This window comes from Stegostoma tigrinum, chromosome 3 (assembly GCF_030684315.1).
Source record: "Stegostoma tigrinum isolate sSteTig4 chromosome 3, sSteTig4.hap1, whole genome shotgun sequence".
Taxonomy (NCBI): Eukaryota; Metazoa; Chordata; class Chondrichthyes; order Orectolobiformes; family Stegostomatidae; genus Stegostoma; species Stegostoma tigrinum.
The window spans coordinates 24329051-24355253 of record NC_081356.1 but is presented as its reverse complement, the minus strand read 5'-3'; the positions used below and the strand labels follow the sequence as shown (position 1 = coordinate 24355253).

At 39.4% G+C, this 26203-nt stretch overlaps 1 protein-coding gene across 6 annotated transcripts in view; it reads right to left on the bottom strand.

The window, feature by feature from the left end:
* Positions 1 to 26203, bottom strand: part of bnc2 (basonuclin zinc finger protein 2) — a 550876-nt gene that overhangs the window by 280728 nt on the left and 243945 nt on the right. The window contains exon 1 of one of the 6 annotated variants that reach the window (XM_048528058.2): positions 21521 to 21607. The exons of the other annotated variants lie outside the window; for them this stretch is intronic. Coding sequence (XP_048384015.1) covers positions 21521 to 21526 — 6 coding nt within the window. The 5' untranslated portion in view covers positions 21527 to 21607. Of the gene's footprint in view, positions 1 to 21520; positions 21608 to 26203 lie in introns of those variants that run through there. 6 annotated transcript variants of the gene reach the window in all.

Sequence of the window (26203 nt, the reverse complement as noted above, 5' to 3'; positions counted from 1 at the left end):
AGTTTTCCCCACACAGAGGGTGGAGAGTGTCTGGAATGGACTGTCTAACGTAGTGGTGGAATGAAGTACAATTTTGTCACTTAAGAAACATTTAGACAGGTACATGGATCAGATAGGTCTGGAGGAATATGGTCCAAATGCAGGCAAATGAGGCTAGTTTAATTATGACAATCGGTGGCATGAACAGATTGGGCCGAAGGGCCTGTTTCCATGCTGCAGACCTCTATGACTCCATGACCCCTGGAGCAAAAGGACTGAGTTCAAGTCCCACCTGCTCCAGAGATGTGTCATGGCATGTCTGAGCAAATTGATCTAAAATATTTATGACTGTCACTCAGAGGTATAAAAAAAAGAGAGCCCAGGCTCAAATTATAGATGTTTAAAAAGAACTCTTGCAGTGCAGTGGCAGCATGCTTACCTTTAGGCTAGGAGGTCCAGGCTCATGTTCGACTGTCCTGGAGGTGTGTCATAACTTGTCCAAACAGGCTGATTTAAAAGAATACTTAAGTCAGCAAATCCCAACCTAATAAGTTAAGACCGTAAGAAATAGAAACAGGAGCAAGCCGTCCGGCCCCTCGATGCCTGCTCTGTCATTCATAGCTGATCCCACATTGCTCGTGTTCACTTTCCTGCCCTTTCCCCTACCTGGGGCACTAGCCTAGGTTGTAATATCTCAAAATATCCAATTACTGCCCATCTTTGAGAAGCCTTAGCATTAGTTCAGGGAATCTACAGTCTCAACAATTTGATAAAATCTAACTCCCTGGAATATTTAACCATTGAACAATTGAGCTAACAACAGAAGGTGATTCAATAGTTAATCAAAAGAGAGCTTAACACCAATATTGATTTAATCATGCCCTTTTCTTTCCTAGTCAGACAAGAAATACATTCTAGGAATCATATTTTATCACATAATGATTAATGCATTTATTAATTACTTCTAGGCTGTGTAAACATTGGGTGTTCTGTTTTGATCTATGTTCTGGAATATGAAAAGGCAAAACATGTTTGATATATTAGTATTGAAGCCAGAAGCATTTACGCACTCAGTTTAAAAGAACATGATCTAGAACCATTCTTGCATAATCAACATAGGAATTAGAAACAGGAAGAGCACAGTGGATACCTAGGGCCTGCTCCATCATTCAATAACATCATGGCTGAACTAATTCTACATTCCCATCTCCACAATTAATTTTTAAACACTGAACCTAACAAAAATCTACTTACCTTTGCCTTAAAGAGATGTGAGGGCTCTGCTTCCAACATCTTTTGATGGATAGAGCTCACAACCCTCTCTGATAAACAACTCTCCTCATTTCTGTCCTAACTGAGCAACCTACATATTTTGAAAACATTAATACCTAGTTCCAGGTTCTTCGACAAGTGAAAAAATCTTTTTCATATCCAACCTGTCAAATTCCTTCAGGATCTTCTATGTTTCAATCAAGTTGTCTCTGACCCTCCTAAACTCCAGGAGATACAATGCTCACCTTTCCAATCTTTCCTTATAAGACAACTCGCCTTTACAGGTAGTAGTCGAGTAAAATGTCTCTGAATTGATGCCAATGCATTTACATTATTTCTTAAATGAGGAGACCAATATTATAGACAGTATTTCGGATATAGTCTTACTAATGTCCTGTATAACTGAAGAATGACCTTCTGGGGTAGTATACTAAATTCTGTTCAATGAATGAAAACAAACTATGAGCTTTCTATCCCTTTGTAAAGGCAGTATCTTTTTATTTTTCTGCTATAAACCGAAATGAGAACTGTCTTCCACCTGCCAACAACTATGTGACGAGCTCCCCAGGTAGCTAGGCAGCTTGTTAGAGTGAACGATATATCTATAAGTCTTTGAACTTCCAGAAGGGTCAGTTTCAAAAAGAAAGCCAGTTTATTTCCCCTCATCATTTGCTGTAAGTGTGGATTTTTATCAACAAGTCAGAGAGTTTATCAGTTGCAAACCAATCACTCTGTAATCCTGTAAACAAGTGAAAATATCTGGAGAAACCAAAGAAGGGCAGTCCAGGCAAGCAGAAAGGATCATTTCAATGAACCCTATGGACAAGGAATATTGAATTGTTTTCTCAGTTTTTCCCCTCCATTCATGAGACAATGTTCTTTTGTATCTGTCTGCAAGTGTGTGTAGGGTGCCTTTTATAAAGGAATGAGTTTTAATTAGAATGTAAGTTGACAGGTCATAGCCATTTAGGTGCAACTAAATCTGTTTGTTCGTCATAAATAGTAATTCTTGTTAAGCACACAAACCTGGTCTGTTTTCTGCTAAACTGGGTCTGAAAGGACACGTAAATTTTGGAATTTTGTGAACGTTGATAAAATTTCAAACGTTTGTGATCACTGACAGTAGCATGTCTTATGTCTGTATGTTACTGCAGCAAGGCATGCCAATCTGTTTTGATTCATGCACTAGGAAACTCATCCCTGTGCATTTCAGAGCTTTGCAATCTCTCACCATTTCGATTACATGCTGTTTTTATTCTTCTTGGTAAAATAGTCATTTTCACAATAAGGGAGGTCTAATGGTATTATCTACTCGTATTATTGCTGGGCTATTAATCCAGAGACCCAGGCAATGATCTGAGGATCCAGGTTCAATTCCCACCCTGGCAGATGGCGGAATTTGAATTCAATTAAGAATCTGATGATGACCATGAAGCTGTGCCCATTGTTATAAAAAGCCCATCTTGTTCACTAATGTCATTTAGGGAAGGAAATTTCCATCCTTACCAGGTCTGGATTACATGCAACTCCAGACCCATAGCTATGTGGGTCTTTCCAGCCTTTGGGGTGGGCTATAATGCCAGTCTAGCCAGCAACGCCCTCATCTCATGAATGAATGAAAAGAAATCTTCCTACATAATGTTCCATTTCCCAGATCCTTGCTTGCTCACTTAACCTACCTGTTTGTAGTCTGTTTTCTGTGCCCCTCCATTTTTTTTTATGAACAAGTAGTTACATTTGCTGTTTTCCAATTCATCAGAACCTGCTCTGAATCAAGGGAATTTTGGCAAGTTTTTGGAGAATTTCCTTTTTTAAGTTTAAAATATGAGTATTAGACCTATTCTTCTTTCCTTAAAACTGAAATTCAATCATAATATGTTTGCTGCAGCCTACAGGTACCTTCACCTTGGAGGTCATTAATCAATCCTATTAAGCTCCCATTACCTGTTCCTTTATACTCCATCCTACCATGTGATCCACGTTAGGGGACTGTACACTACGCTCACAAGTAACATCTTGCCTTTATCGTTTCCAATATCTACCGAATCCACTTCGACATCCTGATTTCCTGAATTTGGATCATCCATCTCTATTGCACTGATATCATTAATTAACAAAGCCACCACTTCATCTTTACCGAGCATCCTGTCCTTCTTAAATGTCATGGAACTTTCAATATTCGGATCCCAATCTCCATCATCCTGCTGCTATGTCTTCGCAATAGAACATAGAACATAGAACATAGAACAGTACAGCACAGAACAGGCCCTTCAGCCCACAATGTTGTGCCGACCATTGATCCTCATGTATGCACCCTCAAATTTCTGTGACCATATACATGTCCAGCAGTCTCTTAAATGGCCCCAATGACCTTGCTTCCACAACTGCTGCTGGCAACGCATTCCATGCTCTCACAACTCTCTGCGTAAAGAACCTGCCTCTGACATCCCCTCGATACTTTCCACCAACCAGCTTAAAACTATGACCCCTCGTGCTAGCCAGATTGTACTTACTTGTTTATACTTGCTATCAGTTCATATGTTTTATTCTGAATGTTATGTGTGTTCCCAGACAGGAACTCTAATATTCTCTTTTATTATTTTTGTAACCTCGAGCCTTGTTATTGATTTATTCTTACATTTGTATTCTCTATCACTTCCCATCACAGTCTGCTTATTGTTTTCCTTATCATTAACTCTCTCTCCTGCTCTTTGATTTGCCACATCTTTCCAAATATTTACCTTCCTCCACTTTTTACTTTTAAAACCAATCTAAGTGGTTAAGTGGTTAGGCCTCCTCATTAGGTGGCTTTCTAGAACACCAGTCCCAAACAGTTCATATGTCAACTATCCAATGGTACAGACCTCACTTAGCCCAGTATTGACGCCAGTGCCCCACAAACTTCTACCATGCCAATCTTTGAGCCATGCAATTATTTCTATAACTTTATTTGCCCTTTGCCATTTTATCTATGGCTAAACTAATGATCCAGAGATTATCTTAGAGGTTCGGTTTCTCGATTTGGTGCCTAACTCTTCATACTGCCTATGCAGAATCTCTTCCCTTGTCCTACAAGGAAAACTGTATCCTTCTTCTCCTGTTGCAAGTACCTCCAGATCAGTTCTTTCAATTTATCCAATTGAGAATTTATGGTGGCAGCAAATGTAAAAAAAAAATCACAAGAATCAGCAGAATGCAACCTTACCATGCTGTTGGTGAATTACCCCTGTGCTGAGAGCAAACAGACATGAGTCCATATGCAGCAAGACCCGGACAGTACCAATTAGGTTGACGAGTGAGAAGTAACAATCACAACACTTAACAGCAAGACAAAGGCTATCTCCACCCAGAGAAAATCTAACCATCGCTCTTGATATTGGTTGGCATTCTCATCACTAAATATCCCATTATTAACATCCTGGGAATTATCAGCAATCAGAAACTGAAAGGGAGCAGTCATATAAATATTGTGGCTACAAGACTAGGTCAGCAGCACATAACTAACACTCTGGCTTCCCTCGGCCTATTCACAATCAACACAGCACATGTCATGAGTGTGTTGGACTACTGTTCACTTCCCTAGTTCATTACAAGTGTAATGGCACTCAACAAGCTTGACAGCATCCAGGAGAATGCAGCCCACTTCAATGGTATACTACCCACCGAATTAAATATCATTTGCTCCACCACCAAAGTATCGCAGTAACAATGCCCACCATCTACAACTGCACTACAGCAAGGCAACCCAGGTTCCTCTGAAAACACCTTCTAAACCAGTGACCTCTGGAATTGCACTCCTACATAAGTCTTCTCCCAAGCCATATATCATCATGACTTGAAGTTATATAGTCATTCTTTCACTGCCATTGAGCCAAAATCCTATAACTCCTTTCCCAACAGCACAGTTGGTGTATCTACTCCACTCAGACTGCAGTGGTACAAGAAGGCAGCCGACCACCACCTTTTCCAGGACAATTCAAAATGGACAACAAATAAGAACCAGTGAAGCCCAGGACCCACGAATGAATAAATAAATGTATATATCAATTAACGTGGTCGCAAGAAGCACAGACAGTATGTGACCTGCCATAGCTTTTGATCAGCTTTACGCATTGGCACAAGCTTCCCCATTAGCAATAACTTAATATTGTGATTCTCACTGAGCCAAGACAAACACTGAAATAGGTTATATCACTATTTTCACAGCTGGTCAGCAGAGAGTTCCAAATACTTCCTGGGTGTATTTAATAGAGGAGAAAACTGTTGCTCATGCTTGTATTTTATTAGCCTCATCCTAATGAGTGAAAATATTAAGCAAATATGATTCTGCGGTGCTCTGCAGGCAGCTCCTGTGGCAGACATACAATACATTAATTCAAAAATCACAATTCCCTTGACAGAAGCACTCGGGTTTTTAAGGATGTGGGGTCTGCTGTCTGCAGTGTATAAATCTAATGCCATAAAGAGATTATGTCCTTGTAATGTTACTCAGGGCTGGGAAATCTTCACAAGTTCCTTCAGTATCTGGTAAGAGCGGAAGAGGAACACAGGATCTAAGAGATAGGAGTCTTCAAAATTTGAATTTACTTGAACGGGAAAAGCTTTGAATCAAATCTGTCCAACACGTCAATCATTTTTACAATCCAAGAATTAGTTACAAATGAAATTATGGGCAAAACCCTTCAGCGCATTGCTTTCCCACAATATATATGACTTTGAGGTGTTAATTGGATGTGTTGCAACATGGGAAGTAAGTTGTTTAGATTTGCATAAGGTTTGTTTAGGTAGAAGAAAGTTTAGTGTCATTTCAGAATGATGACAAGTGTGTGTTAAGCAAAGTAGCTGAAGCACAGCCAGACAAGCCGACTGCAATTCTGAGAACTCCAAGTTCACCTGGACTGCAGTCATTTTTTTTCCCAAAAGCGGCTCCAACAGATACAAGTCCCAAGGCTAGAAACTTCGAACAGTCTTGAATATTCTTTGTTCAAGTACTGAGTGCTCAGACACAGTATTGTAAAGCCTGCCAAGAAAATTCATCAGAAATTTGTTACACATCAAATCCTGCTCATCTGCGTCAATAAACTAACTAATCTTTGGAAATCCAAGAGATAGTATTGAAATGCTCGAGATCGTTTAAGAATTGGGGCACTTTTTTTTTGTTTTTAAAGGATATGAGGTACAATGAAAGGAAAAGAACAGCAGGGAATTGAGTAACTTAGTCCAAAGCACACTCGTTGGTTATGTGATGAGTCTGGAAAGGCTGGTGATGGTTTCCTTTTGGCAAAGAAAAGAATGAGGAGATATTTAATTAAAATGTTCCAAATTATGATGGCTTTTGATCATGTAAATAATGAGAAACTGTTTCCACTGGCTGGAGTGTTGTCATCCAGAGGTGGTAGGATCAAGATAACTGGCAAGAAAATACAGAGGGAAGACAGAAGGCTTGTTTTTCAAACACAGCAAATTGCAATCTGGAATGCATTGTCTAAAAGGGCAGTGGAAGCAGATCCAGCAGAAATCTTCAAAAAGGAAATGGATATATACTTGAAAAGAAACGATATGGAGGGAAAAGAGGTGGGAGTGAAAATAACGGAGCAGCTTGCAAAGGCTCTCTTTCTATGCTGCACTGTCAAGTGATTCTAATTAGATTTTCTTGCAGCTGTCTGAAGTTCAACTCTTGTTGCATTTGATGGCACATACTCCCTTCACATAAAGAGGAAAATAAGCCCACTGTTGACTGCAGCGACTTGTGCTGAAAAATTGAGAACAAGATTGGGCTCTACATCAAAACCTCACATTGATAAAGGGCCAGCCAAAAATGAGGCACAGTTTTCAGACTGATGTACTGTCAGCTCCCACGAACTGTACTCCAGCACGTACCACTTACAAAATCACAGCAGCAGTAAGCTTGAGAATTTATTTCGCATCTGCCAATGAACTGAGACTTGGTCCCAAAGGTAAGTAGTGTTGCAGTAATAATTGTATGTTTTCCAGAGAATGCGCATAACTGACTGTCAAAGGTTTAGTGAAGAGATGTTTGGGACCTCAGAGAACAACTCCCCACACTACAAGTTATTGAATGGAGACTGTGGAGCAGATTTTCAAACTTGAAGTCACTGGGCTTGGAAACCAGGCACTTCCTGCAGTGACCAATTGTTCTGCATTTACTAGTTTCATACCTGGGCAGCTAGGCATCTGCCCCGTCTCCAAATCTTTGTGCTAATAGTTCACAGTTTCTCTTGGTTTCTGCTTTGCACATCTGTCGTGCCCCAATATCATATAGTTTGTGTGCTCGTGGGAGGAGTATTTCCATGACAATTTTGCTTCCTTTACAGACACAAATGTACCAATTTTAAATTCTCATCCTCATTTTCAAAACTGTCCAGGGCCTGACACATCCCTATCTCCTTAATTTCCTCCAGTTGCACACTCTTCCAAAATTTCCTCTGATTCTGTCCTCTTGAGCATCACCAATTTTCTACATCCCCCCATTTACCTCCAGGCCTTCAGCTGGTTGGCCCTTCAAGTCTAGAATCCCTTCACTAAACCTCTCACCTCTTTTTTTTTCTTAAACTTACCACCTTCACCAAACCTCTGACCATCTGCCCCATCTACCTCTCTGTGCAATTTGGTGTTATATTTTATCTGATAATGCAGAAACACATTGGCAAGTTTGATGGTGTTAAGAGTGCTCTATAAATAAGTTGTTAGAGTTGATTATTTTAATGATACTATCACATTGTTCAATTTATACACCAGATCATAGACACAGGGATGACCTATGGGAACAGAGTCAAGTTTAATTTTTGCATATTAGGAAGCAGACCTATTTGTCTGACCTCTGCCTAATAGAAAATAGAACATAGAACAGTACAGCACAATACAGGCCCTTCGGCCCACGATGTTGTGCCAAACTTTTACCCTCATCTTAAGGTCTATCTAACCTCCACCCCTACCTTATACTATCATCCATATGCCTATCTAATAGCCACCAAATTACTGGCTTTAGAGAACCGAGGGTGTGGGTATCTGGAATCAAACAGTCATAGAAAATCAATAGAATCCAGATGCTAGCGATCTGAAATAACTAAAAATTCTGCAAATAATCAGGTCTACCCACTGACATTTTTCTGTAAATCCAATTATGATGACAGTTCATGGAAAGTCATCCAGACCTGTTAAAGGCATTAAATTGACTGCATTTTGATGCAGTTAACAGAGGCTTAAATGAGGGTGATATGGTGATTTTTATTTATTTATTCTTTCATGGGATGTGCATGTCCCTGGCAGGCCAGTACCTTAACTATGTGGCTTACTTGGCCATTTCAGAGCAGTCAAGCATCAAGAACATTGCTATGAGCTTGGAATCACAAGTAGGCATGACCATATTCCCTCCTTGGAAGGACATCAGTGATTGTTGTAAAAAAAACAATCAGTTTCATAATTACCATAATTGAGATAGCTTTATGTTCCACTTCTTTCGATGGAATTTAAATTCTGCCAGCTGCTGTGATGATATTTGAATATTTGTCCCAAAAGCATTAGGGATGCTAGTCCAGTCACAATTCCATTAGGTTAACCCCCACCTATAGTGTCCGAAACATGTCTAATAAAAAGTGTCATAAAATCAGCTTGTGGGTGCAGTTAGACCTCACTGACACAAAAGGACAGAAGCAGCGTGGATACAATTTGAATGAGTTACAGAAAAAAGTGTAGTAGATCATTTTTAAACTGGAGGAAGATTTGTAGCAGCTTTCCACAGTTGTTGATGTCAGGTCTCCTGCATTATTTTATAAACATTAATGATCTAGACTTCAGTGCACAGGGTGCAATTTCAACATTTACAAATGATACAGAGTTTGTGAGCAGAGAGACAGACTTCAAGACGATACAGACAGAATGGGAGAATGGGCAATCGTTGGCAGATGAAAGTTAAGTACAAAGAAGTGTGAGATAATTCCATTTGGCAGGAAGAACAAATAATGGTAATTTAAAATAAAAGGTATAAATCTAAAGCTGGCGGAGGCTGCGGGGGGAGGGGGGTGCGCGGTGAAGTGAGGATGTGGAACTGAAGTCGAAAGACCTCAGAGTATATGTGTACAAATCAGTGACAGCTGAAAGGACAGATTGAGACAGTTATTAATCAGGCATTTCAGAAGCTCCTGGGTTTCTTAAACACTACAACTGCAAGAAATTATGACGAACTTTTATGCAAATACACATTTTAGCATCATATGTGTTTAATGCGAGGAAATGCACTTTCGAAAGAATATGAAGGTTCAAGAGAGGATGCAGAACATGAATGAAGGAAAAAGAATTGCTCCTGCAATAAAGGCCTTTACTTACTGTCACATGATCTCTTCTGTCAGGCAGTAGATACAAAGCCCAAACACACGCGCAAGCAGCTTCAGGAATAGCTTCTTCCCAGCTGTTATCAGACTGATGAATGAGCTCTCTAGCTTCAAATAAGGATTGCTTGCCTAGCACACACCTGTGCGATGTCACCTGTGCCTCCGTCTAAGTCATTTTGATCTGTACATCCTTGCTCACTATGATCTGTCCATACTGCTCATAAACAAAGCTTTTCACTGTGCTTCAGTACACATAATCAATCAATCAGATTGAAGAAACAGTGATTGGTCATCTTGGAAAGTGTTAAAAGGTGATTTGAGAGGTTCAAAATAATGAGGGTTCTAGACAATTACTATTTCCATTAGATCCAGAATAAAACCAAACAATAGACTGTTGAATAGTGCTTATTGTTTCATATTAACAGGTTGCCCATTTATAACAGCTTAGGAGAATTTCTTTTCATTACACAGCATCGTAAGCTTTGGAACACATCCTCAAAAGACAGTGAAGGCAAAGTCAGATTGATTCTTGACAGGCAAGCCGGTGAAACTTATTAGGGGTAGGTCGGAATGTGGAGTCTTCAGACCAGCTATAACTTTATTGAATAATGGAATGGGCTCAAGGGTCTGAGTAGCCTCTTGCTCCAAATTCATGTGTTCATGTATGTGTTGTTAACAGGAGCAAAGCCAAGAGGATTTCAAGTGAAGATGATTGGCAGAAGAAGCAATAGCAGCATGAGGAAAACGTTTTATGCTATGAGAGTTTGGGATTTGAAATCTACTGCCTAAGGCTGCAGGGGGAAGGCACAGTTGTGACTTATTAAATGGACAACCACCTGATAAGAATAAACTTTTATGGTCTACGGAAAATGACTGGAGAGTGAGACTGACTGAGATCTGCTTGTGCAGATGGCTGACAAACTGAATGGTCTCTATCAGTGTTCCAACCATTCTACAATCCCAAATGATGACCTGAAACATGAACTCTGTTTTTCTCTACGTAGATGCTATCAGCTCTGTTGAGCATTTCCAGCACTTTGTTTTTGATCAAAAATCTAAGGTCGTCTGTCTGAAAAATATAGAAGCACGAGTCTGAAAAGGTGGCCAGATCAGAGCAATGGTGATACAGAGTCTTGTGGGGTCTAACTTCCACTCGCACTCTCCTAAACCTCTTCAGAATGTCAGCCATGGCTGTGTTGGAAGCACATCAAATTCCAACCCCAGAGACTTCAACGCACAATGCAGTACCGTTTGAATGCAATACTGAAGGAATGCTGCACTGCCCACACTGTAGCCATTTACATGAGACACAAAAAAGAAACACAAGTCTTGGGCCACTATTTATTCTTCAACCAACTACTGAACAGACAGCCTGGATCTTGCATCTGTTCCCAGGATTGCAGGCTCAGTTAAAAATTTATTATAGTTCTTTTTACAGTTATTAAAGTTATTGAACAAGACTAATAGAATACTTTTATTCATTTTGTTCCATTAGCATTCAAAAAAAACATGATTTTCTTTTAAAAATTGACTTTTTTTAAACAAGCTTTTCAGTGTCAACAGTGAACTGCTGAGTATTTTTAAATTCTTAATTCAGAAGTTTTAAAAGTCTATATGAGTTTTAGAGAGTGTTTTTACATTGTAGAGTCTTTTGTTTTGAAAGGGTGAATAGCTTCTTAAAATAAAGGTTGCGTTTTCATTCCAGAGAGTCCAAGACATGGTCGGCTCTGGGGAAGAATTCTTTTTCCTCAAGGAACTTATTGAAGGGGAGCCGATTTTTATTCAGTTAACCAGCTATAGTGGTTGAGTTTATTTTATATTTTTGATATATATTTTTAATTTTGTTCCATTTTAACATTTTTTCTGTAGATAATGAAAGGTAGACTATTTTATGTATAAGGTGTTAATGAAACATCCTTTCTTTTAGGCTGAATGTTATTAAGGCCATATATAAAGGTACAGAGTAAGACGGCTAGTGGATTTAGAAAAGTTATTACCCAGCAGAATCAGACAGGTAGATGGGCGACTGTCAGGAAAGGTAAGAATGTAGTTCAAAAGTGTCTGGTGAATATTCCTCTCTCAAATAGATATTCAGTTTTTGGAACTGTAGAAGGGGATAATCTCTGAGGAAAATGGAAGGGGCAGTTAGTTATTAGACACTTGGAACGATTCTTATATTGGGCAGCGTTTGACAAGATTTCATAGAATTCTTGTTACAGGGGACTCTTCTGTCAGGGCCACAGACAGCAGATTCTGCGGCGGTGAGCATAAATTTAAAATGGCTTGTTGCTTTCCTGGTGCTAGGGGTAAGGAGGTTTCTAAACATTTCAAACATACTGTTAAAGGTGAGATGAAGAAGCCAAATATGATTATACATATTGGTAGGAATTACATTTTAGGGAAAAGATTACAACAGCACATTGTGAACTTGAGAGGTTACGTCAAAGATTAAAAAATAGAACCTTAAAAATAGTAATTTCTAGTTTACTCCCAATGCCAAACTCAAACGAAGGAAGGAACAAAAGGTTAAAGGAGATAGATCAATGGCTGAAGAGCAGCTTTATTGTTCAGGGATTGAGGTTTTTGGACAATTGGAATGTCTTTTAGGATAGAAAAGACCTATTCAAAGTGATTTGGTCAAACCTCAGCTGAAAGGGAACCAGTATCTTAGCAGGGAGATTTGTTCATTACATTAAGGGACACTTTATACTGATAGAACTCCTCCACTCCATTTCTCTAAGTAGCAGTGTAAACAGAACACGGACGGTTCTGAATGTGAGAAGAGCACATCAATCTGAAAAGACAGGCAAGAGTGTCAGAATATGTAGCAACTGAAGAACTAAACTGCATTTATTTCAATGTAAGGGATCTTACTGATAAGGCTGATAAGCTCAGAAATGGAGACATTATAGTTATTATCTAGAAAAACTAGACCTTCTTTTGGGCAATAAGGTAGGGCAGGTGACTGAAGTAAAAGTGGGTCTAATGTTCATAATTCTATTATTTTCAAAATGGTTCTGGAAAAGGATATGCCTTCCATAAATGTTACAGTTTTTGACTGAAGGAAGGCAAATTTTAATGGTATGACACAAGAACTTTCAAAAGCTGATTAGAGTAAACTGTTCACAGGTAAAAGAATGTCTGACAAGTGGGAGGCTTTCAGAGTGTAATGACAAGAGTTGAGAAGCCTTATGTTCCTGTTAGAGTGAAGGGTAACGTTGGCAAGATTAAGGAACAATGGTTGAATTAAGATATTGAGTTTCTAGTCAAGAATAAAAAAAGAATCCTCTTTTAGATACAGACAACTTGGTTCAATTGTATCTCTTAATCAATACAAAGAATGCAGGGGCATTCTGAAGAGAGAAATCAGCAAGGCAAAGTGGGGATAACAAGGTGTAGAGTTGGATGAACACAGCAGGCCAAGCAGCATCTTAGGAGAAGGAAAGCCAGCTTTACACCTTGTTATCTCGAATTCTCCAGCATCTGCAGTTCCTATTATCTCTGAGCAAAGAGGGGATATGAGATAGCATTGGCAGAACACATTAAGGTTAATTCATATACATTAAGAGCAAGAAGGTAACTAGAGAGGTGATTGGGCCTCTTAAAGATAAAGGAGTCATCTTTGTGTTGAACTCTAGGGGATAGGAGAGATACCAAATGAACATTTCGTGACAGTTTTTACTGCAGAGAAAGAAATGGAGTTGAGAGAATGCAGGGAAATAAACTTTGATGTTTTAAAAACAGTTTATATAAAAGAAGAGGAAGCTTGGGAGATCTGAGAGAATATAAAGGTGGATAAATCTCTGGGACCCGACAGAATGTATTCCAAAACATTGCAGGAAGTGACGGAGGAAACTTAGAGAACCCGAACAAAAATATTTGCTCATCTATAACTACAGGTAAGGTGCCTGATGACGTGATGGTGGCCAATGTTGTTCCTTTGTTTAAGAAATGTTGTGAAGCAAAACCCGGGAACTATTCACACGTGAATCTGACTTCAGTTGGGTAAGCTATTGGAGGTGATTATAAAAGACAAGATTTATAGAAATTCAGAGATGCAAAATTGATTAGGGATAGTCAGCATAGTTATGTATGAGGAAAATTGTGTCTCACAAACTTGATTGAGATTTTTGAGGAAGTTACCAAAAAGAATGATGATGGCAGAGCAGTAGATGCTGTTTATTTGGATTTTAGTAAAACCTTTGACAAGGCTTCACATGATAGACTAATTAATAAAGTTAGGTCACATGGGATTCAGGATGACCTTGCCAATTAGACACATACTTGGCTTAATGGAAGGAGACAGACAGTAATGGTGGACAGTTGTTTTTCAGACTTGGTGGCCTGTGACCAGCAGAATTTCACAGGGATCAGTACTGGGTCCTCTTTTGTTTATCATTAAGATAAATGATTTGGATGAGAATGTAGAAGGCAGAGTTAGTAAGTTTTCAGATGAGACCAAAATTGGTAGCATTGTAGACAGTGAGGAAGGTTTTCTAAGATTGCAAAGTGATCTTGATCAAATGGGTCAATGGGCTGAAAAATAGCAGATGGAGTTCAATCTGGATAAATGTGAAATATTGCATTTTGGTACAACAAACAAGGATAGGGCTTATACAATTAATGGTGAGGTCTTGGGTAGTGTTGCAGAACAGAGGGACCGAGGGATGCAGGTACATAACTGTTTAAAGTTCACATCACATATAGGCACGTGGTTATAAAGTCATTTGGCACAGTTGAAGTGTGGTCACTGTTTGTAACGGGAGCATGTGACTCATTGCTCAAAACTTTGCGTAGAGGAGTTGGGATGTTATGTTGTGGTAGTACAGGACATTGGTGAGGCCTGTTTTAGCATACTGTGTCTAGTTCTGGTCGCCCAGTTATAGAAAGGATACCATTAAGCTAGAAAGGTTTCAGAAGAGATTTACCAGGGTGTTGCTGGGTATGGAAGGTTTGAGTTATAAAAAAGTCTGGAAAGGCTGAGACTTTTTTCATTGGAGTGTAGAAGATTGACAGGTGACCTGATAGTAGTTTATAAATTACTGAGAGGTATTGACAAAGTTAATGGTAGTTGGCTTTTCCCTCAGATGTGGGATTTCAAAACTATGGAGCACATTCTTAAGGCGAGAGGAGAGAGATTTTAAAAAGACATGAGTTCGTTTTTTACACGGAGGATGCTTTGCATGTGGAATGAACTTCTTGATGAAGTGGTGGATGTGGGTACAATTGCAACATTTAAAAGATATTTGGATATAGATACATAAATAGGAAAGGTTTGGAGTGATATGGGCCAGGAGCAGGCAGGTGGGATTAGATAAGTTTGGAATTATGTTTGGCATGAACTAGTTGGACTGAAGGGTCTATTTCCATGCTGTATGACTCGATGGCTCTAAGTAAAATGGATTATCTGGTTGAGTCAAATTGCTGATTGTGGGAGCTTGCGGTGCATAAATTATCAGTCACATGCTCCCGTTACAAACAGTGACCACACTTCAACTGTACTGTTCAGATAAAGTTTTGGGACACTGAGTCTGTGAAAGCACTATGTAACTCTTTATTCCCTCAAATTCTAGAAACAAAAGGAGAATAAAATTGAAAGATCTCAAGCACTGTTTTTCTTCCTGAGAGTTATTCCTGTAAAAAGTGAAGCCTTGTCACTTTTGCAGATATGGCATAGAGGCACTGCTGGCCCCCTCTGAGGACTGAGACTGGGCTCACTGTGTGATCTGTGTTGAAACGGACATCGGCATATATTTCACCAGCACTTTTCCTGTGGGGTTTGTCCTTCTGTCTGGGTGGGGAATAGTTGTCTGCGCTCTACTGAGGTCAGGCTGCTTAGCTGACAGGTTCTGTCTTTGTACAAGAAAAGAATCAATACTTTTAGACGATGGCTGCACCCTCAGTGTAAAACAACAAACCTGTAAAGCCTGACATGTTTTCAGGCAAGCCAAGGCAGCTCTCAACTGATCTGCTCTCGGCAGCAGCTGCTGCTGTCTCCTGCTCGAAGGAAGCAGGCAGAGAGCGAGAGAAAAGACTGAACAAAGTACTGAGGTACACCTCAGTGTCAGACCCTACAGCTATTAGTCACTCAATAAATCACACAAACTAAATACAGCACACATTCCCATCGAACTGGGCTTTTTTTAAATTTGAACAAGGGATCAGAGGCACAAAGAGCAAGGAACACGCTGTAATTATAGCAAAAAGATATACAAGCTGCTGATGATTTTGGAGACAAATGCACAGACACAAATTGTTGGGCACAGTTTGAGCAAGGAATGATCCCTTTCACTGAGACCATTCCGTGTTCAAATTCCATGTCAGTATGAAAAGGCAACAAAACTAACCATGGAAACAGCTATGAGAGACAGGGGCATGCTCCATACTCCTGTCCTCACACAGACAGTCAGTGCCAGAATTGACAGGCACATCAGGTGAGGGTACTTTGCTGCTTTGGTAAAGCACCAAAACCTTTAACTTCACAATTTACATTGAAGCACTTAAAGCAATGCAAGTGTGTGCATGCTGGACTTTGCAAGCATACACTAAATATGTACACAGATGTATATTTATAGAGAAGTATTATGCAATTATTTTAACCTTGAAGGCAATTTAATTTCAGGAGAGGGCTCAAGGAGGATAGTAGATTACCCTGTGGTAGGGTAGAGGATGGACAATATGGAGAGACTTGAGAGAGATAATGGAAACTGCAGATGTTGGAGAATTCCAAGATAATAAAATGTGAGGCTGGATGAACACAGCAGGCCAAGCAGCATCTCAGGAGCACAAAAGCTGACGTTTCGGGGCTAGACCCTTCATCAGAGAGGGGGATGGGGAGAGGGAACTGGAATAAATAGGGAGAGAGGGGGAGGCGGACCGAAGATGGAGAGGAAAGAAGTTAGGTGGAGAGGAGAGTATACGTGGAGAGGTAGGGAGGGGATAGGTCAGTCCAGGGAAGACGGACAGGTCAAGGAGGTGGGATGAGGTTAGTTGGTAGTAGGTACTAACCTCATCCCACTTCCTTGACCTGTCCGTCTTCCCTGGACTGACCTATCCCCTCCCTACCTCCCCACCTATACTCTCTCCACCTATCTTCTTTACTCTCCATCTTCGGTCTGCCTCCCCCTCTCTCCCTATTTATTCCAGTTCCCTCACCCCATCCCCCTCTCTGATGAAGGGTCTAGGCCCGAAAAGTCAGCTTTTGTGCTCCTGAGATGCTGCTTGGCCTGCTGTTTTCATCCAGCCTCACATTTTATTATCATGGAGAGACTTGAACTGTCTGCCAGTTTACAGCAGCAATATCCGAATGCATCTCCCAAACTAACACTGAACTGAGATAGCCCTAAAGGAGATTTCCCAAAGGGAGAAAGCCTCTGAATTTCCTGTGAGTCAGCATATCCAAATCGAAATGGGACAGAGATCCTATCAACAATGTATCTGCACTGCAGCAATTCACAAAAGCTCTTTCAAAAACACTGCTCAAACCCAAAACATTTAGAAGGAAAGGAGAGGCAAGGGAAAAGGACCTTCCAAACTATTTCATGTATGTCTGTTCCTTCATTGAGGCCAGGTCAAAATCCTGGAACTTCTTTCTTAACAGCACTTTAATTGCAGCTGCACCAAGTGGATTGCAGTGGTTTAAGATGGCAGCTCAGAATCACCTTCTCAAGAGCAATTATGAATGAGCAATAATAGAATGAATTACCTGATAGTAATACCCAGATTCTGTGAAAAGATAGGGAAAAAGAACAGAAGGCCCATTCAGCCCATTAAGACTGTCACACATGAGCAAAAGGTCATTCTGCCCACCATTCAGTTAGATATTGGCTAAATTGTAATTCACCTGTATTCATCTATCTTTGTTGTGTATCTCTTGCTACCTTTGACCAATAAAAATTTAACTGACACTTAGATTGGAAGGAGAAAATAGTATTTCAGATTCTATACATTCTAATCCACTCACTTTTTTCCTGATTCCAGTTACCTCTCCCTAGTCCTAACCTTAATTCTTCCTCGATAAAATAATTCTTGTAGGATTAAGAAAATGCAATAATGAGACTGACTCACAGTAATAAATTAGTTTTGTGCATCAATCCAAGCAAATGCTTATACACAGCTCTAATTGCAGCAATGAAACCCAATTGTTAGTGTAAATCACAAATAGCCGACATCATATTTCATATAAAAATCGTGGGTAAATGCATGATATAGAAGTTATATGAAGCTGTATTTATATTACCTATTAAACATTAAGGACATTGTGATGACAAGCGTGCCGTACAATCTAATGGTTCCAGGTTCAAGTTGCACACCAATGAGTTGAGTGCAAAATCAATGCAGATTATGACGAGATTATGTCTTTAAAAGATATATTTTGCCCTTTTTTTGCTAAATGAAGAAAAGTTGAGACAAAGGTGGGAAAATGTCTGCTGAAAGCCAATAAAGTAAACAGCTTGTGAATCTTTATGTTTTTTAAAGTTGGAACAATAGAAGCAGCCTGAATGGGTGGGGCCAAGTTCCCACAGAACCAGGATTTTTAGTTTTAGCTTTGAGCATTTGCGGGGGACTTGAAGCTGGATGTAGAAGCTCTTAATCATCTCTCTTTTGCAGCTAAAAGCTGGGGTTCTCTCCCGGCTGCCAGAATTGCATGCAAGGCAATCTATTTGACTGATTTTTCCTTTACGAAGGGTGCGTTTATGGAATGTCACTATATTGGAACAGTTAATTAGTAGTTGTTAACATACATATATTATTTTAAGCATTTTAATAGAGTTTCAGTTAAGCAAATACTTTTATTTTTATTGTATCTACACTTTAGCTGAATAAAAATAAAGTGTGTTTTCTTAAAGTTGAGTAGTTCAACTATTCAATTTGCATTTGAATCACAATGCCTTACATTTACCCTTAAAATGAGAAAAATTAGGATCTAGGCTACCTTCTTAATATATTTTGAGGGTGTTTGGTCTGGTCCAGATGACTGACACTCCCAGCGTACTTCTAAGGAGGGCTGCAGAGTTGGAAGCACAGTCTTTTGGATGAGACGCCAAACTAAGGCAGCAACTACACTCATAGGCAGATTTAGCATTATTTAGAGAAAAGCAGTAGACTTCTCCTAAGTGTTCCATTCAATACGTATCCTCAAATGATATCAGTAAAACAGGTGATCTGGTCATATATCACAGTTTGGGGAATCCTTGCTATGTGTAAATTAGCTGCCACATTAGATGCCATGTTGCTTTATAACACTTCAAAAGTATTTTAATATGTGTAACATGATTTGAAATGTCCTGAGGTCTGAAAAGGTGCTATATGAAAAAATAAATAAAAGGCTATAAATGAAAGCCTTTTTATTCTCATGCAACACACATAGCCCTACTACTGAGGATTTGCTTTGACAAATGCAATTGCTTGAAATTAATTCAATTTTAACCTCAAAATAAAACTTAATCCAAATAACAAAATAACTTCCATCAGAATCTCTCAATCCAATATAACTGGAACTCCTCCTCCTCCAAAACCTTTAGCCTCATCCCATCCCAGTCTCATTCCAATGCCTCACACTTAACCAAAGGATCAGTCCATATGTTCGTTCAGGTTACTATAGCAGATCAAGGTAGGAATTCATGAAATGAAAGGAGATATTCTCATCCCTCCAAGACTGTTGGTTCATACTTGATCACTGGATACTGTGTGTCCTTGCTAACAACTAACATCAAATATCTACACCAAAAAATGCTCTCCCTTTCAATTAGGTAGTAATATGTAAACATAATATGTAGAAACTCTTCATTAGTGTTAATATTTAATTCTGAAACCTATTCTCACACTTGTATTGAAATAAAAGCACTTGCTATCTCCTCAATCCTCACTAGTGTACAAACAGACACACAGTAAATTAATTGTGTTTGCTTCTAAGCGTGTAAGAAACAGTGGAGTAAACAATGGAAAAGGCTCCTGAAACTTGCAAGACATCTCAGAGAAAGCAATGGAAAAGATGGAGGAAGTATGCCAGTTAGCTTCAGACCAGTGGGGAGTAAGATTTTGGAATCCTTTATCAATGTTTAAAAAAAAGTCAACAGACATTTTGAGAGATCTAAGTTAGTGAAGGAGAGCCATCACAGATTTGAGAAAGGCAGATCATGTTTTAGTATTTGATGATGCAACAGAGGAAGCTGATGAAAATAACATGGTAGCTGTTGTCTACATAGATTTTAACAAAGTGATTGACTAAAAGACAACATTAATGGCTAGTTAACAAATTGAGGACTATGGAATAGGAGGGCAAGTGCACAATCACATTTAAAAAAAGATTTAGAGACAGAAAGTAGTGTAAGTTATGGTAGACGGTAATTTGAGGATGGTAGACTGAGGTATTTTTCAAGATCAGTGGAACGACCACTTTTCTTTGTTATACATGAAAGACTGGGATCTTGGACCACATTAAAGCTTTAAAATTTCCTGCTGATACAAATCTTGATGATTTGACGAACATTGAGGATGATAAGAATTGCCTGCACAAATAGGCTAGATGAATGCACAGACAAGTGAAGATGGACTTTAAAAACAAGAAATGCCGTACAGCGAAGTGTGAGGGGACACATTTTGTCAGAAGGGATAGGGAGAGTGGGTACAGAATTAGTGATACAATTCTAAACAATATTCAGGGACAGATGGAATTGGAGGTGCATGTGCATCAATCACTGAAGGTGGCATGACACATTGACTGATGAGGAAAACATTTGAGAACTTCAGCTTCATAAATGGAGGTATTAAGTACAAAAGTAGGGTAGTTGTAGTGAATATTCATAAAGTTTTGATTGGGCCTGATCTAGAGTACTGCATTACTTCTGGTTCACTACACTTTACCAAATATCTCGATGACTTTGAGGGGCTGCAGAGGCAACTTACTACAGTGATTTCATGGATACGGTTAGGTTGGAAATGCTGGGGTGTTCTGCAAGAAGCAAAGGAGATTGAGGGGAGATTTTATACATGTTTACAAAATTACCACATGTTGAGATCAAATAAGCTGAGAAAACGTGTTCCAATATTTAACTGTACAAGGACCAGAGGAACATAGATTAAGAATTCTGGTAAACTTTGGGTTTAGGTAGAAAAACTTTTTCTTTTACACAGTGAGCAGCAACAACCTGGAGCTCACTGCTTACAAGGTATGTGGACAATTAATGTTTCTGAAAGGAAATTGGTTGGACACTTGAAGACAGTAAACTTGCAGGGCTACAAGGACCAAACAAGGAAATGCTCAGAGTGGATAACTCCGCAGGGAGCGAGCATGGAGTCATGCACTGAACAGCTTCCTTTTGTGCCATTGATGGCCATGACTTTATAATTGCATGACTCTAGGATACCAGCGTAATGGGCATAGCATCAAAATGAGAGGGAGTTGGGACAGTGGGAAGTTGGCATAACTCAGCAAGGTTGCATCAAAATCAGAAATAAACTCACTTTTAATCCTGTCCTGTTAGCAGGCTGGCGCAATGAGTATGCAGCAGGGTACCTGTCAAATCAACTGCAAAGAACTTTGGCTGTCTCAAGACCCAACAGCAAATTGAGAAAGCCAACATTTAAAATCTCCCATGCGAAAGGCTAACAAATATTCTAAGCAGCTTGACAAGAACTGGTGCAATGATCCTGTCCACCCTTGGACACTTTAATCCTGGATTACAACATGTATAATAGGCTACATAGTGCCAAGGCTACTTGAACTTCACAATCAGAATTGACGCCTTAAAGCCCATTACGAGTACGCGAGTACTTTCTCACAAAATGTAACTTTTCCTTTAAAATTACTGAGTTGACAGTGTGAAGTTAAGGATTGCTCAAATTATCATTGCAAGATAATGGAAACAAGCACAACTAACATAGCTTGATGATACTTAATATTCAGCAGCACTTACTCCCATGTGGTGTACCTTCCAATTCTCAATCAGTCCAGACTGTCTGCAGTTTGAGAGAGCGTGGCTGTACCTTGGCTGCCTTTGAAGTTGATCTACAGTTCTGACTTGGAATGTGAGCTGCAAGAGGAAATGACATCAGGAGCATATTTTTCATGTGTCCAAAAGTGACACAAAACTCCCAAAGCCAATCATTACAAACGGGACAGAGATTAATTCCTCTCTCTCTCTCTCTCTCTCTTTTCCACAGGTAAAACCTAATTATTATCTGTTTTCACAGTCTGTACTCAGAAGATCAATCATATACCTTTGAACTGTTCAAATGATGGTGGAGTTGAAACAATAGCATATATGTCACCATTAAATGTGCATGCCTCCAAGTGTTAGTTAGTGATTAATCGTTTTGTAACTAGAATATAAACTAAAGCGAAACAAATTATTTCGAAGGCACGAAAACAGAAATTGCTGGAAAAGCTCAGCAGGTCTGCCAGCATCTGTGAAGAAAAATCACACCGGAAACATTAACTCTTATTTTCCCTCACTGGTGCTGCCACATCTGCTGAACTTTTCCAGCAACTTCTCTTTTTGTTCCGGATTTACAGCATCCGCAGTTCTTTCGGTTTTTAAATTACTTCCAAGCATTTTGCAGTATGAAAGAGTATTTGTAAATCAAATATAATCAGCCTGCACAAACAATTGCCTGCTGAAGTTAATATTCTAGAACAGTGTGAAGTCCAGGGAAAATAGTTCATCAATGCGTGTCAGTTTATTCTGTGGATTTCAGTAATTCTTAACGTAATGACTTGCAACAAAACCCACACGGTTACGACTTCACACACACAGGCACAGACCATTTACTGTAGCATACACCTCGACACACAGATGGCCTGACACTTACACAGACCCCGAAACAGACAGACACACACGGGTGCACACGCCCCGACCTAAGATGTACAAACTGGTGCGCACATTCCTAATACACAAGCAGTAGCATATTAACTGCTTGTACACACTGACACAACACACACACACACACACTAAAACACACACACTAAAACACACACCTTGCATATAATTTGAAGTTTATTGTTGAGACCGACTTCTTCCTGCCTGTTACTTGCTCTCCCACCAGGGTCTCTACAGACTGAAATATTCGCACGGATAGCTCACATCCTCTTTTGTACAGTCACTGAATGATTGCAGGGATACAGCACTGACAGTAGCGTTAGTCTATGACACGCTGAGAGTGCACCAAAACATTCAGATATTTCCTCCTATCAGACTCCTGGGAAATGGAGCTTTGAGTTCACCATTCCGGATGCTCTGGGACAGTGATAAGAGTATCCAACAAAATCACTAAGTTCTGCTCTCAGATTTTTCGGTTGTGGACGCGGTGGTAGAAGGTGTAATTCAGTCTTTAAACAAACTTCTGAAACACTGGCTTCTGTTGTTTCTAGGATGAGGTCTATAAAATATGGTTTCTACAAACGCAAACATGTAATTAATGAGACTTCCGTGATAAAAATTCGTTTAGTTAAAATGACATTTAATTGTCAGTTGAGTGTGGGGTTGGGCCGAGTATGCAATAGGAAGGGGGAATCGGAAATTTCACAGAAAAAAGTGTGAAGAAACAAAGGAATTAAATGGACGGAGCCTTCCTTTGAAAGTGACACTGACATTGGCGAGGAGGGGAGATCCAAAACCATGTCTAAACATCTCCACAATAATCACTGGAATGATTTCTGTGGTAAGAATTGCTATCGGGAGTCTACCACAAGCGTGTATGCTGCTCAAATTATGTTTCGTATTGGTCGCCTTGCGCTTCCCCAGGTTCGGTTTTACATCGAATTTGTGTGAATTTTGAAAGGAAATTAACGTCACCTGATAATAGTATATCGCCCAAAATAATTCAACATTGCGTCATCAATTGTTTCTAATTAATAGGTTAACTATCAATGATGTTTCACCAAATATCATTCTTGAGGGTGAGATGTACAAAGATTTTGCACGTAAAAGATTTTGTGGCTATTATTTCAAATATCAGGGGACCTCTTCCGCTGGCATAAAAACAAAGCATTGGAGAAACTTTAGATCTCCAGAACAAGAGCCATATCAAGACTCCAAACAGGAGTTTATCTCTCCACAGACCGGGCCGGACCTGCTCCAGTTCTGGATTATTTTCTGCTCTCATTTCAGATTTCCAGTATTTTTATTTTATTTTAAGTTTTCCAGTGGCCTGGCCAACATTTGCCCCTCAGTCAACCCTAAAACAGATGATCTGACAAGTGAGCGAAGTTGGGTGGCAGGGCAGAACACTGGACAGAATATCAAAACAACAAGGGTGGCTCTTGTGATGTTGTATAAAAACATATAGTAAGAGTTTAAAAGGGAAGTGAGTTAATAAAGTGAACATTAGGCCTGTAGAAATTGAGTTTATAGTGAATTAATAATTGAAAATATAGAGATGGCAGATTAAACATGTATCTTACTGTACAATACGTAAGGAACATCTCAAAAGTAGCAATCAAGCAGGAGGGGGGAACTCAGGAAAATTACGATCACCAAGGAAGTGGTACTGATCAATGACCTTGCCTCAGGAAAGCTCCTATTAGAATGGAAGATACTGTGTATAACTCCTTCATTCAAAAAAGGAAGACAGTAGCAGAAACTACAGGCCAGATAGCTTAACATCTACCAAAGGGGTGTTGTTACAAGCTATTATTAAATATGTTATAGCAAAACTTTGGAAATGTTCAAGGTAATTGGCAGGGTCAAAACTTTTGTGAAGGGAAAATCATGTTGAACAAATGTATTGGAGTTCTTTCGGGGAAAAAAAACAGTCCAGATAAAGGGCAACTGGTGAATGTATTGTACTTGGGTTTCCAAACGGCATTTGATAAGATGCAAAGTCAAAACTAATAGTGAAAAGTCAAACCTTGTTGTATAGAGGGTAAAATATTAGGTGGATAGAATGTAGTAGCTAGCTGACAGAGGACAGGGAGTAGCTATAAATGGGGAATTTCTTGTTTGGCAAGATACTGAGTGGTATGATTCAGGACTCAGTGCTGGCACTCTCAACCTTTTACAATTTATATATATAACCTGGAAGGAGGACCAAAGTAATGTTTACTAAATTTGCCGATGACAATTATAGGTAGGAAAGTAAGCTGTTCTGAGGATATAAGAAAGGTACAAATGAATGTAAATAGATTGAGTGGGCAAAGATTAGGCAAATGGAATAATACGTGGGAAAAGACGGAATTGTTCATTTTGGCAGGAGCCATTTTGAAGCTATTACCTAAACAGTGAGAAATTTCACAGCTCCACGATGCAGATGCATCTGGGTATCAAGTAAATGATTTGCAAAAGGTTAATGTGCAGGTACAGCAAGTAATTAGGAAGCCAATAGAATATTATTGTTTATTGCAAGGGGATTTGAATACAAAAGTAGGGAAGTTCTGCTTCAGTTATACAGGGCATTGGTAAGACTGCATCTGGCATACTATTTAGAGTACTGGTTTCCTTATATAGGAGGGACATAAATGAGATGGAAGTAGTTCAGAGAGGATTTACTCAATTAATATCTGGAATAGTAGATTTGTCTAATGAGGAAAGATTGGGCAGGCTAGGCTTGGATTCATTGGAACTTGATAGAAATGTTAAAAATTCTGAGAGGGTAGATGAGAGATGATATTTCTTCTTGTCAGAGACTCCAGAATTCAAGGCCATTGTTTAAAAATAAGGGGCTAACCATTTAACATTGAGCAAACAATCTCTTGATCTCTAAGAGTCATGATTCTTTGGAACACTTTGATCAAAGGCAACAGAAGCAGAGTCTTTGAATCTCAAGGCAGATGTAGATATTTTCTTGATAAGAAAGAGGTGAAAAGGTTTTTGGGATTAGGCAGAAATGTAGAGTAATCATATCAGCTGTGATCTTACTGAATGGCAGGGCAGCCTGAAGGGGCATATTGGCTTATTTCTGCTCCAAATTCAAATATTCTTACATTCACAACTAGTCAGTATCATATTCCTGCTTGTGGAAGCTTACTGTGCATAAACTGGCTCTTGGGTTTCCAATAATACCACAGGGACTCCAATTCCAAAAGTGCTTTATTGACTGTAAGCACTTTGCAAGATCCTGAGAATATGAATTTTGCTAAAAATTCTTGACTTATCAAATAAGCCACAACAATTTCACTAATTCCCATCATTGAAATAAGACAAAGGAATTTATTTCTACATTGATATAATTAAAACCCACTCAGTTCTATAGCGTTAATGCACAAACAACAGCAATCAAGCTCTGGGTACTGCAGGACATATCAGAGAGACAGATGTTTATCAGAATTATCACAAGGTAACTGGCTGCATTACAACACTCCTTACTTCATATCTCGCCGTCTTGTAATGCATTGAGTAGCATCTCTGTTTCCGTGCCAGAAGCTATGGACTTAAGTCTCACTTCAGGAAGAGGCATTCAGAGCATGGCCAAACAGATTGTACATCAATCTGCGAATCCTTCAAACGTATGCCAATGTCAAATGGTAATGGCGGGGGGGGGGGGAGAGAAGAGATTCCTGGTCAGTCATTTGATGGAAAGAATATTGAAGCATCCACCATCACTAGCCATAGTTACAAGCTACAATACCACAGCAACACACTGAGTTCTCTGAGTGAACACAC